The sequence below is a fragment of the Onychostruthus taczanowskii genome, unplaced genomic scaffold (assembly GCF_017590055.1).
Source record: "Onychostruthus taczanowskii isolate IOZ18803 unplaced genomic scaffold, ASM1759005v1 scaffold55, whole genome shotgun sequence".
In the NCBI taxonomy this organism is placed as follows: Eukaryota; Metazoa; Chordata; class Aves; order Passeriformes; family Passeridae; genus Onychostruthus; species Onychostruthus taczanowskii.
The window spans coordinates 468,528-482,901 of NW_024503124.1; the positions used below are offsets into that span (position 1 = coordinate 468,528).

The 14,374-nt window shown below is 42.1% G+C and overlaps 1 protein-coding gene across 2 annotated transcripts in view; it reads right to left on the reverse strand.

The window, feature by feature from the left end:
• Positions 1-776: 776 nt before the first annotated feature.
• The window catches only part of SNAP25 (synaptosome associated protein 25), a 29,154-nt gene continuing 15,556 nt past the window's right edge, over positions 777-14,374 (reverse strand). Inside the window, exons 4-7 of one of the 2 annotated variants that reach the window (XM_041417252.1) lie at positions 12,627-12,744; positions 8,755-8,880; positions 6,503-6,647; positions 777-2,085 (exon numbers count right to left, since the gene is read on the reverse strand). In XM_041417252.1, coding sequence (XP_041273186.1) covers positions 2,017-2,085; positions 6,503-6,647; positions 8,755-8,880; positions 12,627-12,744 — 458 coding nt within the window. In that variant the 3' untranslated portion in view covers positions 777-2,016. Of the gene's footprint in view, positions 2,086-6,502; positions 6,648-8,754; positions 8,881-12,626; positions 12,745-12,881; positions 13,000-14,374 lie in introns of both variants that reach the window. The other variant, XM_041417253.1, reaches the window with a different exon arrangement.

Below are 14,374 nucleotides of genomic sequence, written 5' to 3' on the forward strand. Positions count from 1 at the left end.
ATGCCCCAACAGACAGGATTAGAAATGGTCAGCAGATTAAAAGTGTGTGCTTGAAGTTTATTCTTTGGTTTGAAGTAGTGGGGGAAAATATTTGCATAAATGAATTTTTAATATATACCAAAAATAAAAAGCTGCTAAAGAAAATGTAGCTTGTCTGCATTATCATGCAATTTTAATTATGCAAGCATTTATGTTCTTTGTGTATTTTGACTTACGGCCATGTGAGACACATGAGTGAACTGTCACTCATGCAGAATTTATTCTAATTTGTCCATATAGGGGAAAAAACCCTGGGAAAATATGATAACGCTTTTCATTGGCAGCAAACCCTAGTTGTTGTTAGTCATTTGAGAAAATTATTGTTAACAGACTATCCAAATTCTGTAGGTCAAAGCCTTCCTTGAAAAAAGGTGTATTAGCACATGACTAAATCCACTACAGGAATGGATTTTATCTACTAAGAAACTATATCCTTCTCTACCATAACATTTATGTCATTTTTTTTCCCTTGAACAAGAGAAAATTATTCTGATTCAGTGTTTGGCAATCCGAGCCACGTAATTTAAAATAACAGTCACTCGGAATGTACCAAGTGTAATTTTTTGTGTAGTTACTTTTCTACAGTATTGCAAACCAAAATCTTTAGTTTCCCCTAAACACAATACAAAAGCAGTTTGTAAAGAGTCTTTAGACTTTGCGCTTCTTCTCCCAGGTGAGTTGCAAACAAGAAGTTGTCACTGACACGTAGGGCAACAAATGGATAAAGCAAGCATGGATTCTGAGATCTATAATTTTTAATAATCTTTAAACTAGCTACAAAATGTCAATCACTTCACAAACTGACAGGAGACATAAGGAATTTTCATATTACATGCTGTAAATGATATTTATCTCACAGTTTATCTAGAGTTCATTCATTTAGGTTTTTTAATTATTTTTAATTGTCAGCTACTAAACATCTCAGCGATTTGGTGTGCATAGCTCTAGGTAAGCAACAGAGAACTGTACCAATAACAAACCACATGGGGATAGCGACTAGTAAGAGAGAGCCTTATAAAAATTACATTTCTTTGCACCATTTCATATGGTAGTTGTTTCCTCCAAAAGATAGTCTTCAAAAGCAGCAGACAAACCCAATATATTACACTTGTTTCTTTTTGTCTTTGACATATTTTCAGCCAAGCTTTTATTTTGCTGGCAATGGCTAAATGGTGAGTGCCAAATCCCTCTTTTTTTCATAATTAAAAAAAATGATCATGATTAATAACTATATATATATCAACAAGAAAAAAGTGGCACAACTGCAAACTTGCTGGTATAACATAGTCCCAAAAGAGTTCCGAATACTGAGCATGCTTTTGTTGTCATTGTTGGTGTGCTACTGCCATGGGAAAATTCTTGTTTAAGTAGGAGTCTAAAAGTCTATTTATTCCTCATGCATAACTGCATAAATCACATCACTTTTTAGTGCAATGCTTGTTATAGTAATATAATTCCACATTGTCTAATCATGAAATCATAACAACAGATAATGGCAATGAAGAACTGAAGACAGCAGGTTTAAGTGCTTAAACATCATGATACCCAAAGACAGGAGCATGGCAGTAGCTCTGTGGAATGTCACAGTTTTACAAGAACAATACTGTATATTTAAAGGTTAACAGCACGTTTAGCATTCCAACAGTGTTGTCATTCAGCAAACATCATAAAAAAAAAATGAGAAGGAAATAAAAGGAAAGGAATCCAAAACAGAAACAAGGAAAGGAAGAACCCCAAAAAACATCATAGTGAGCTATAGCCATCAAATCAGCACTATGTACAACCTTTGGAAAGAAAGATATCTAGAAAAAAATAATTACAAGTATCATTTTTGGGAAGCTGACAAACTACACAGGACAACATTTACAATGGGGCTGATATGTGCATGTGTGCAAACCTAGTAGATAAATACCATGATAAAAGCATGAAGGTGCTGCCCTGCTGGACAGCATTAAAAGGAAATGCACTTCTCTGCATTTAACCACTGCCCAGCATCTTTGTTGCACGCTGGTTGGCTTCATCAATCCTGGTTTTGTTGGAATCAGCCTGGGGAAACACAGAGGAAAGAGAGGGATGAGTACAGGGAAGAAAGAGAGTATGAGAGGAAAAAAGAGTACAGGGAAGGAAGACAGTGCTTTGTAGGTAGTTCCATAATTTTGGCTAGGCCACAGAAAAAATGAAAATACTGGAGAGCTGCTCTTTATAGTGGTATTAGGGACCCAAAAGGAGATTACAGATTTTCTGATTTTACTTCATGTGGCCTTTGAGCAGACCTTTTCTGTTTGTGGTCAGCTCCACTGAACTCGTGTAAAGGCTGTGCCAGATCTGCAGCTGGTGCTGTCGACAGCACTGCTGGTACTGATGGTAACGGATGACGGCATGAGGACTGGTGGTGTGCATCTGTGTTTTGCTGGGGAAAAGCTTCAGAACCCTCTAAGATTCAGTGGACCCAGACTGCAGTCTAACTTAGATCATCAGGTACTAGCCAAAACTAAAATTTTGGTCAGTGTAGAGACTCCCGGAGCAGAGAAGCTGGATCATCTGATGTAGGGAATGCTGGTAAAGATAAATTTATTTGAAAAGATCAGCCTGGATATCTTTGCTCTGCATGTGAAAGGAAGGGATTAGGTGGGAGGGGTGCCAGTACTCCAAAGTTCACCAATGTAGTTGCAAGAGAGAGTAGCCTCTTTCATTGGGCAGCAGCATAAACAGGAGTTAAGAAAAGACAGGGATTCTGCTGTGATTTGAAGCAGTCAAACTGCAATTTAGTCCAGCATAGACTGAGCCATTAGCTGCACTGTTTTCCCTGGGGTAACACCTCCCATGATTATAAAATGCCATTAATAAAATGGCACCACTTGGGAGGTTGGGGAGTTCTCTCTGAGTGGGAAGACACTTGGACCATGACTTTCTGTAGCTCTGCAGAAGTTACTTTTGGAGACTAAAGACACTGTTTTAGCTGACAAACCTGGCAAAACTCCACTCATCCCCACGTTGCCATGCCGACTTATTCTAGCAGAGGGACTAGATAGAAAATGGTTTCAATTTTTAAAACCAGACCTGTGGGAAAGGTGAGAATTGTGTTGCTGCTTTAAAAGCATGGGCCCCAAAAGCAAACTCTTTCTGTGGTTTGATGGCTGCATTTTGTTAGCTTTGATGATTGTTCCCACATCTCTGGGGTGTATCCCAGAGATGTACAGATTTATTTTAAATCTCCAATTTGCAAAGACAGAATGGTGAAGCAACTTTCCCACATGCATTTAAGAATCCTTTAGGAATGTTTATGCTGATGTGCAATAAATCTTTCTGAAATATCTTGGGCTTTTCTCCGTAATTGTTTTGGAAAATGCTATGTGTATTTTTAGTGCAGTAGCACATGCCAGCTCCTCAACAAGCGTAAATCAGCAAAACTACTCATTACAAGCCACACTCCTTTATTTCAGCCGTGAGTTTGACCTTGTCTACAACAGTACAATTTTGTGTGCTTTTGCCAAAAGGCTACCTAAAAAGTTAATGGGTTTGGAAGCAGTTACCTTTGTCATGAAATGCATGAATATTCATTGAACAGTGATTAAACATCATGTTCCTAATGATGTTTAGACATTAGTATCTGGCGGGTGATGTTGCATTGGAGGCAGTGGGATTCTTTGTGCTGACCTTCCCACTTAGGTCAAGACAGAGGGATTTGAGCCCCCTCTACTTTCCTCCCAGCCTCCTGTTTGTGGTAGATTTTAGGGCCAGGTTCTTCTGGTGATGGTGCCATTTGACCTACTCATCACACTGTCATTTTGGTTTTTGTTCCTTTTTCTCTGATCTGAGGAAAGGATAAATAAAGCCTTTTATTCATTGCTGTCCTGATTACTGTGGATAGATCAGATTACATCGCTGCACTATGAGATTGCTCTGGTTTGGATGCATGAATTCAGTATAACACAAATCCTTTAGGAGCATTTATGATGCATCCCAGGGTACTTTGGCTTAGCTTTGTGATGCACCCCAACATTTTCAAACTGTGCCAGCCAAGGGTCTTTCTAAAGATCATAATTGACCCAAAGCACAATGCTCCAGCTGGTCAAGAAAACAACCCTGGCAATGCTGTGAGGGGGATGAGGGTCTGTTGCCATATTTCATTGCAGACTGGATGTGTGTGCAACTGAGGTTTTGCTGTTATCCAGCTATCCAATATTTCTGTCTTTTATGGAGAGTTTTACTAATACATTGTGTTCCCTTTTCTAGTACCTCATTACTGTATGCCCTTACTCTGAGAAATTTGGTTTATTTTTCACTTAGACAGAAGACTGTCTTAGTTTTGTGCTGCTCTCGTGATGACTCCTCTGTGTACGATGCAAATCCATCTTTCACAAATGTGTCACTGTTCCTTAGCCAAGGGCCCTGGGTGATTTTATGAATGCATTAGCTGTCAATGTTATTTTGCCGTTGCTATACAAAATGCCAAAGGCTGTGAGAAGACCACAGAGCTGTGGAAGACCGGTCCTTCAGCTCACTGCTCTCAGCATGCACTGTTAGAGGTTTGGCCCATGTGCTTTATATGCACAGAGGGCCTGGTCAATCTTTTCAAAATCCAGATGTTTGCAAGCCTGAGCTGGTAGAAGAACAGTGACTTGTCGGGCTTGCTGTATTTTGGGATAGAATCCTACAGGCACTGGTAGGATGCCACTGATTTCCATCCACAGGGCATGTCTCCTGCCACTGTGACATGAGCAGGGGAAGTGGGAACACAATAATGCACGTCCTCATTGCTTTGAGAAAATAATGTATGTCATAGGCTTCATATTTAAAGGTACTCATGGTGCAGGCTGTATAAACTCCCTGTCCCTTCTCAAAGTATAAAGAGATGTGCTGCTTTCTAGCTCTTTGCATTTGAATAGCAGCAGTAAATCCTTCCCCCGATGCTCCTCCTTTTCCCAGAAATATTAAATGGTACATAATGGCATCCCAGTAATACTGTGCATTTTCCAGTGCAGTCCAACACGTGCAGCTTTATAAAGCAAGACTTTTGACCAGCGCCAAGCCACATGCTCTACAAGCCAGGTGGCTGCCTCTCTCTCAGGGATGATCTTCCCACCCTTCAGACAATGTATACTTCACCCGGTCCTCTCTGGAATCTGCCTCCAATAAGGAAAGCTCTTCACTCTTCTGAGTGAATCCCTCAGTGCAGTATTTTCCTTAATTTTTATTACTAGGCTCTGATATAGTTAACTGACATGAAAAACAGGCATGGGCATCCCTTGTTTGAGGGGGCGTGCATGTGTAAGGTGGCTCAAGAGCACCAGCTCTACCACTTGAGGTCAGAATTAACTCTAAGCACCACATGAGTTAGATCCTCGGGTTGTGTAAATCTCAACGGAAGTGGAGCGTTGTGTTGGTTTTACACCAGATGAAGATCTAGCCTCTTATGTCACTTCAGCCTGGCTGTGCCTGTTGCTTGTTTGAGGGGGCATGCAAGTGTAAGATGGCTCAAGAGCACCAGCTCTACCACTTGAGGTCAGAATTAACTCTAAGCACCACATGTAAGTCCTTGAGTTAGATCCTCGGGTTGTGTAAATCTCAACGGAAGTGGAGCGTTGTGTTGGTTTTACACCAGATGAAGATCTAGCCTCTTATGTCACTTCAGCCTGGCTGTGCCTGTGCCTGGAGCTCTGCCAGTACCAATGCAGATGGCCTGCAGATCTTGGGATCTCAGGATGGCAGTGAGCTCCCAGCCAGGCTTGGAGGGGGCTGCTCTCTGCTTCGGAAGTCTGCAGTGCAGGTCTGTCACTGGAACGGTGCTTTCTGCCTTTTTAGATGGTGATTTTGCAGAACTAATGCTGGGCTTTTGTATTCCACCGGGGCCCTCTGGGGCCCAATTATGTATGTGTATATATATATATGTATACATATATATGTATATATACACACACAATCTATATACATACACACACACCTTCCCCCAAGAGAGCAGGAGGTATATCTCTGTCCTAATGTTGTTATAAGCAGCATAACAAAACTGGCTGCACTGTTACCATATGGCAAAGATCTGGGATTCTAATAAATCCTCATCCTTCTTTGAAGACTGGTCCTCCAAGCAGGTGATCTACTCCTGAGCTGCTCATGGAGTTTCTGAGGAAGGAAAAGCCCAGGAGGATTTAAAACTTTCCAGGAAGTGCCAGGGCAGTCAGATCCAAGCCACAGTTCAGCATAGTTCAGGGCACTTGTCCTTTTTCAGAGCTCTTGAAGGAGCCTTGATGTCTGCTAAGGGGTCTCCTTGCAGCTGTGTGGCAAACTCAACAGCAAGGGTTCAACCCAGCCTGCACTGGATTCACAGCAGCGAGCTCTGCTTTGGCCCAAGATTTGGAGGGAGAAGAGCTATTTCTGTCCCTTGTCCTTTCCAGGCCCATTTCTCCCCTTGGAGAAGGGAAAACAGAGCCCCTTTTGGGGTCCTCACAGAAAAGGCAGCTCTTACCTTCTCCATGATCCTGTCAATCTGGCGGTTCTGTGTGTCGATCTCGTTGCCCATGTCCAAGGCCATGTGACGTAAGTTGCCAATGATGCCGCTGACTTGCTCCAGGTTCTCATCCATTTCATTTTCCCGGGCATCATTTGTTACCCTGGGAACAAAAACCCAATTCTTTAAAGCAGAGACAGGAGATTCCTCCTGAAACTGTGATTCACCCACAACCTCCACTGCATCCTCCATTGCTTGTCACCTGAGGAGCAGGCTGCTCAGCTTTGAACAAAAGGGATTAATGAGTAGACAACCTGAAAAATGTTACATGCTTATTTTTTGGATGTTGGGCTCAATTGTGTAGGTTATCAGTGCTCTGTTTATACTGCTTGTGTCTGCTGTTGATAGAGGTGTTGCTGCCTGAGCTTGCCTGTACCACATGCTGCACCCCTCTGCAGTGATCATCCTCCCCCAAGAACGAAAGCGTGCTCCATTCGGATGTGTGTGTGGTTACCGTTCATGGGAAGTGCTGCAAGGTGGTGGAATTGCCACCTTCCAGCTGCGATAGCAGCTCCCCTCCTTGGACTGCAGGTCACTAATGAATACTGTCCAGTTCTTGTATGCTTGGGCTCACAGAGATATTGGGGAAGAGGTGCTTCAGCTGTGAAAATCCTGACCTAGCATCCTATTTAATTAACTGTATTTCTGGTGAAAGACAGAAGCAGCTTCTCTCAGATTTACTGGCTTCATTAAAGATCATTTATCTCTCAATCTTAGCACCATCTTTTGCAGTTGCTTGCTTTTTGGAAGGAAAAGCTTGTGCTTGAGCCAAGGCCCAGTTCAACTCTCCAGTGACTGAAGAGGCAGGTGGTGACTGATGCTGTGCAAAGCAAGGTCCATGGGTGCCATTCAGAAAATTCCTATTTTGAGCCTCTTATGCAGTTTGTGTTCATGTAGGTACCCGAAGGGTGCTCCAGGCTATTTGCAGAACAGTCATGGTGCAGCGTAACTTCCTTCACTGCTATTCTATTATCATGCCCCAGCCATCATTTTGGTGGGGCTGCCATCCAGAAATTTTTTTTAAAAGTGAATGGCAGACCCATCAAACTTAAATGGCAACTCCATCCTACGCTCCAGATTGCATGACAGCATTGTTTCTATCACACTGATTTCCCTTTATCACAGCAGCCAAAAAAATAAGTGGATAATAGTTTTTGGAAAGATAATTACTTATTAAACTAGTGTCCTTAATCTTCAGAGATCAAAGCTTTGCCTACTAGTATGCTGATAGCATTGTCAGCTAAATACCTGCCCCATAAGCTCTGTAATCAGTAGGTACTTTGTGCTGGATCCCTGTGTGTTGTGGGAAGTTTGCAGTGGGGATGCCTTTAATATAGCTGTGTGCATCAAACTGGCTTTGATTTGAGAGTCCAGGGATTCCCACTCTGTTCCTCCACAGCTGTGGCTTCCCAGCAGCTGAGGAATGGGGCATCATTCCCAATGCAGTGAGGTTTTTGAGGATACTCATGGGCAGGGGAGGGATGCACCTCTAGTTTAAAGTGTTCTTCAAGTTCTGGGCTTGGCTCGGTGCTTTGGCAGGAAACCTGAGGCTTTTTTGTTGTTGAAAAGAAAGGGAAGGCATTTGGATGCTTTGATACATCTTCTGGCAAGGATGGATAATGGGCACTACATGCCTTGAGACATAACGGCAATAAACTAGTATTTATCTGACTCTTCATTTCTGAGGCGTTTGACAAGTGTCATTAGTGAGACCCATGATAAGGCCCCCAGGACGCGTGTTCACACTGGGAGCTGGAGTGCCGAGGACAGTGCTGGCTGGCCATGGCTGTCTGCACCCTCACAGTGCTGCTGTGAAATAAATAAATAGACTTTATTTCTAGCTTATTATTGCCCAGATCTGGGCAGCCTCAAAAAGAAAGGTTTGGGCTTGTTTTTCAATCATCTTCTGGTTCTCAGGGCTAAGACCCTTCCTTCCAGGATTTCCAGCAAGGTCACCATCCTTTGCACTAGAGCTCAAGTGACCCTCAGGGCCAGGAGAAGTCCCTGGATGCAGTAAACCTTTAGGTCATGTCTGAGTCACCTTCGACCCGAATCCGAGCACCACTTGGTGGAAAATCCTGGCTCCATCACACTACCCAGCACCTCTGAAGGAGTTAATGAGCACCACAGATCTTTTGACCATATGGAAGCAATCTAAATATATCAGTGACAAGGAGAACAGAGAGAAAACAGTGGATAAAAAAGCTCACCTGCGGATAAAGCCACCACTGATGGCCATCTGCTCCCGTTCATCTACGACACGTGCAGGCTGGCTGGCTACAACACCATCCTGATTATTGCCCCAGGCCTTTTTGTAAGCATCGCTTGATTTAAGCCTATGCGAAAAAGATGATGAGTAACAAAGCACCAAGTGCACAAGGACAGATGCAAAACTCTTTACCTCTCCAAGCTAAAAGCTGAATCAAGCAAATGAGTTTTCAGATAGAGGGTCATTGTTTGTATACCGATATATCATAACCCTGAATAAAAGGAGGGGGTGGGTTTTTTGCTTGTTTTTTTACTTTACTGCCACAACAGTGATGGTCAGAGCTTTAGTTTCCAATAGGGTGAATTGCAGTTGTCAGGTCTACAACATTGCACACAGGTTTTTGGATGTTGACTTAGTTTCCAGAATGAAGGAAAATTTTAAAAGAAGAAAAAAAAAATAGAAAAGGAAAAAGAAGAGAAGAAAAACAGATAAGTAGAAAACATTGTTTCATTTCAGTGACACATATGTTTTGACATCAAACACAGAGGACGTACTGGCAGACAGACATAAAAACAGAACTGCCAAGTATAGTGTGTACATCACATCACAGCAACACACCCTCTTAGAGAAAAACAGATTTGGCTACAATTTAATATTTTACCATGCAGCATATTTGGCTTCTGATGATACTTTTTCAATATGTATGTGGCATAATAGGCATTGAAAGCCACTGACCTTTCCCAATGTGATTTGGGGATGATTTTATCATAGGGTTCATTAGATTTTTCAAATAATATATCGGTACTTGAAAATAGTAATCATACATCGACAGTTGATGTACAAACCTTTGTCCACAGAGACAAAAAGTAAAATAGGCAGAAGTGAAATGAGTGCAGGAGAAAATAAAAGATACGAGCAATCTAGCATCAGAAAGGGAAATTTTTCTACATTTTTCTTCATGCACCAGCTACAGGCATGAATAAGAAGTAAAGCATTCTCACTAAGCACAGTTGCCCCAATAGTTCATCATACCCTCAATGCATCAGCAGTAACAGCCTTCACAATAAGCAAGACACAGGCAAAAAAGGATCATCACTTCCTTCAGGAATTTTAAACCACAGGACTTCAAAAATAGCCTAGCAACTTGTTATATTTGTATTTTGTGGCAGTTACATTAACCTTCAGAGAGCCATTTTTGACTGAGCTGCCGTGGATAGAAAATTAAAATCCAGGCACCCCTAGAGTGACAGATTGACACGTGCAGCCTATTTTGGGCTGCTGTCACTGGGGTCACCAGACAAGGTTGAACATTTTAATAGGGGAATGAAAGGATTTGGGGTCCACAGGTGTAAGTTTGTGATTTTATTCTGGAAATGGGTCTGTTTCCAACAAAACCACCGGGAGCTGCAAATCTCTGTGGTTTCCTGTTCCTTGGCCAGCTCCAATCAGTACTATAAACAGCCCTGTGGCTTGAATTTTGGGACAGGAACTGAACGTGCTTCTGGGAGATTTGGGAAAGGACATGACAAACCCATCTCTGGTGTCATGTTCTCTCCATGCCCCCTGAAGCAGCTCAGTTTTAAATGAGCCTGAAGATGTGTTGTATGATCCAATTTAGAATTAAAATATAGATTAAAAGAGGATCTTTCCTACTCATCTGTTCTGTTGCTTATTTTCTATTAAAGTTTGTGAAGACTTAAAAATATGATGGTTGGCTTGTTTAATTTTAGTTCTCTGAAACTATACATCAGCTTTGGCATTTCTAAAATGCCTGAAAGTAATTCTCTTGCTGCGTATCCATTTACAGGGTTTTGCCTGTTCTTTAGACCTGTGCAACTTTATCAGTGAGACATTTTCTATGTTTGAGGTAAATTATTTTATTTATACCCAGAATCTGATCTCTTGTTTTCTTGTGGACTTCTAATTAAAGTCAACAGGTGGAGCTTGGATCTGCTCATGGACAATAGCAGTTGTCCTTTTGAATGCAACCTGGTCAAAGTTCCGTGCTGTGGGCATTTTCAGTTTCCTAAGAATGTAGGATCAAGCTTTACATATTTTTGAGGCTCAGAGAACTGTACTTTCACTGTATATCAGGGTAGAGTTACATGTGAAGTGGATAATCTTTTTATAAATATATGCCATTAATCTCCCACCAGCCAGAAGAGCTTTAGGGGATGATGGTGATTCTGATGGCCAGAACTGTATGGATTTCTCTCTCTCCCACACTCCACTCCTCAGAACATTGTCTTATCTGTACCGATGGGGTCGTGGCTTCATGACTGAGGGAACAGTCTCTAAAACCATCCTTTATCCATCCTCTGAGCATGGTTAGCAATGCTGCTCTCTGAAATATGGCTGCAGACTGATAGGGTCAGAATGCATTAGAGAAGGGAAGAGGCCCCTTTATAAATTCATGCCCCCTACATCCCTTGCAGAATCATTCTGTTCTTGCAGCATGATGCTGCAGCCATAGCGAAACGCCAAATGTTTTAGTGCCACATGCCAGGTGCTAATCCCATCGCTGTCACATGTCTGGCTGTCAGTTCTGAGCTTTTACAGCTCGTACAGTGTGGGAGATGTGAAGTTCCTGCTGCATCTGTACCTGCAGCTCTTGTGCACCAGCTCCTCTGGCACGGGGCAGCAAGGGCTGCAGCCTGTCAGAGCTCATACCCCTTGCAAAAGGGATGTATGCAGCCCTTCCCATTCCTCCTGCCCCTCTCCCATCGCACATCAGGGCTATAGTAATTCTGGGCAAAATGTTTACCCCAAAAAAGTACTCAAGACTTGGTACAAAGAAGCAAAAAAACCTGAAGCGGTATCTGCATTGTGTCCCAAGGGAATTAACTTCAAAAGAAATGTGACTGATAAGGTAAAACCCTAGCCCTGCTCCTCTGATTTTTGGCAAAATACGCCATGAACTCTATGGCAGCTCTCTTTCCTTTTGGTCTTGATAATCGGGTAGGATCAGGCTTTGGCTGTGAACAAAGTTCACATAGAAAGGGAAATTAATTCTCCAGCAACACTACTCTCTGCTTTGTTTCCTGCACAATCTCTGGCCAACCATTTAAGAATGTTTTCCTGCAACCTGGTTTCATCCCTACTCACTGCATGCTGGATTTGCCATTCCTCAAGGACTTTGGGTTGGTCCTTGGTCTCCTACACCCACATAACCGCACATCACATTTTCATTTGGCATTTAAAACAAGCTTGGCAATACTTGGAGGACGGTTTCGTTCAAGTGTGATGGCATGCAAGCAAATTCAATGCATTTCAACATTTCTGCTTAGTGTACGTGCTACCCAAACAAGAGAAATTTGGCATGTTGAGGTTTTGTCAAATTTTTTGCCTGTGGCAGGATGAAAACCATTTCAAGTTGGGTTCCAATTATGAAACATCACATCTCTTTCAAGATCTCATCAAGGACTATTTCTGCTGAACAACAAAAACTGATTTTCATCCACAATTTGGAGCAATGTTCAGTATGACCTCTTGTGCATTTTTTCAGCTCCTTTGTTTATGAAACTTGTTCATGAAAATAAGTTTCAAAATTTAGAGTGTCCAGGAATAAGGTAGCCCCAAGTGTTTTTGTCCGCTGGAAAATGGAACCACTCAGTACACTTTGTGTAAAATGTTGAAACTTTTACCATTAAAAGGTGTCAACAGTGAAGCTTTCACTGCAGTATGCCTGATTTTAATGCATCTACAGTAATTCCCAGTCAGTTGTCTATGCTATGAAATGAATGCATTTGAACCAGAATCGTTCTTTCTGCATGCCACATGCTCATCCTGTCCATGTGCCTAGCAAGGATGAGCTTCACAAGGCCTTTGGGATCAGCCTTAAGTGCTCAAAGAGATGAGGCAGGCAGCACCTACTTGTTACATGGACAGACACAAAGACCACAGAATTTTCCTAGGTCCGTCAAATTCTTTTCTGCTTCTTTCATGTCCTTATTGATTTGGTCCATTCCCTCTTCGATGCGTTCCAGTTGTTCTGATTAAACACAAGTATTTTATCCCCACAGAATGAAGCAGATGGAAAAGGACAAAGAAAAAAAAGACAAAAACTTCAGACATTCACTGTGACAAAAAACTGGACACCACATAGCAGAGCCGGTACCCAGTACCTACTTGTTACAAGGACATATGAAAAGGCCACAGCATTTCCCTAAATCTTTTAAATTTTTCTCGGCCTCCTTCATGTCTTGGTTGATATGGTTCATGCCTTCTTCAACACGATCGAGTTGTTCTGGTCAGGACAAAGGGATGACAGTGTGGAATGAATTGTATTTTTGTTTGTTTGATTTTGTCTTCAACAGAACATGAAAAATGACCATGTAGAACTGAGTTAATAATGACATTACAATGCATTAATCTGAGCTGATGCATTGTTGAAAGGATGTATGCTGCATTGGATGCTGAATATCTTTTTTTATTAGTATGGGAAGAGTAAAACAAAGGAGAAATTTATTTGAAATATATTAATATAAACAAGATGTAATGATGGAGAAAGGAAGGGTTATAAAGTTCAAGGTCCAGAAACATAATACAATACATCAACTTACTAAGACACAGTGACATCCAGGAGAAAGAAAGATAGTGTTATTATTTTGCATTTATCTATGTTAATACTAGGGAAAGGAAGTACTTCCATGGAAAACGCTTCCATTACTTACGCTTACAAATGCCTCAGAATTAGGTGGGTTTGGCAGCACAACTGCTGTGACTAGTGAGTGAGAGAGCTGGTAGTTAATGGTAGTGGTGATGGAAAGAGCTGTTAAAAGGGCTTGTGTCGAGGTACCCTTTCTTCCAGAGGCCGAGGAAACGGACCTGCCACTTCGGCTGGTGCTGGGTATTGATCTCTAGTCTGAGTGTGGCCTCAGGGCTGGTTTTCTTTCCCAAGTGGGTGCTGCAAATCAGGAGTAACCTCAGTGAGCACGGAGGAACTGAAACCACCCTGGGAGCCCAATGCTCTCTGCGAGAGGGTCACCGGCTGTGGCGTTCCTTGTCTGTGGCCCCAAGGGAGCTTATGGAAACAGGCATTGGCTGAAGACTCATGTTTTCAGTGGGGTCACTTCTGCTTTGCTCCAGGGCAAGGTAAGAAGCACCAGGCACAGAAACCAGCCACATATAGACCCTGTCTCTCTGCTGGCATTAAACAAAATTTGGCATATTTCCACCTAAGGCTGATGGGTTTTCTTAGTGACTTGGTTTTCTAAGTGATTTGGTGGCTCAGAATAACTAAATGTGTTAATTCTTTTCACTTTTAAAGCTGGGGAAAATGTCCTAGAGGAACAGAATGCCACAACATAAAAGAGTAGGAACAGGATTCTCTGCTGAGATAAACAGATATAGATCCAATCGGATCAAGGGTCTTGTGTGGAGTCTGCAGTAAGGACAGCATTTTAAGTGGGATTTACATTTCACACCATTTGTTCCTAAAGGATAGACTCAGATACTACCCAGGATCAGAAAGGTACTTGGAGTGGCATTTCAATCCATTAAAAATCGTAACTGTACCTAACGAGGAAAAGTAAAGCAGTCCCAGTAAATCACAAATACATCCCTAGTCCCCATATGGAATAGAAAAACACTGAATTAGACTGCAGAGGAAGGAAGTAAGA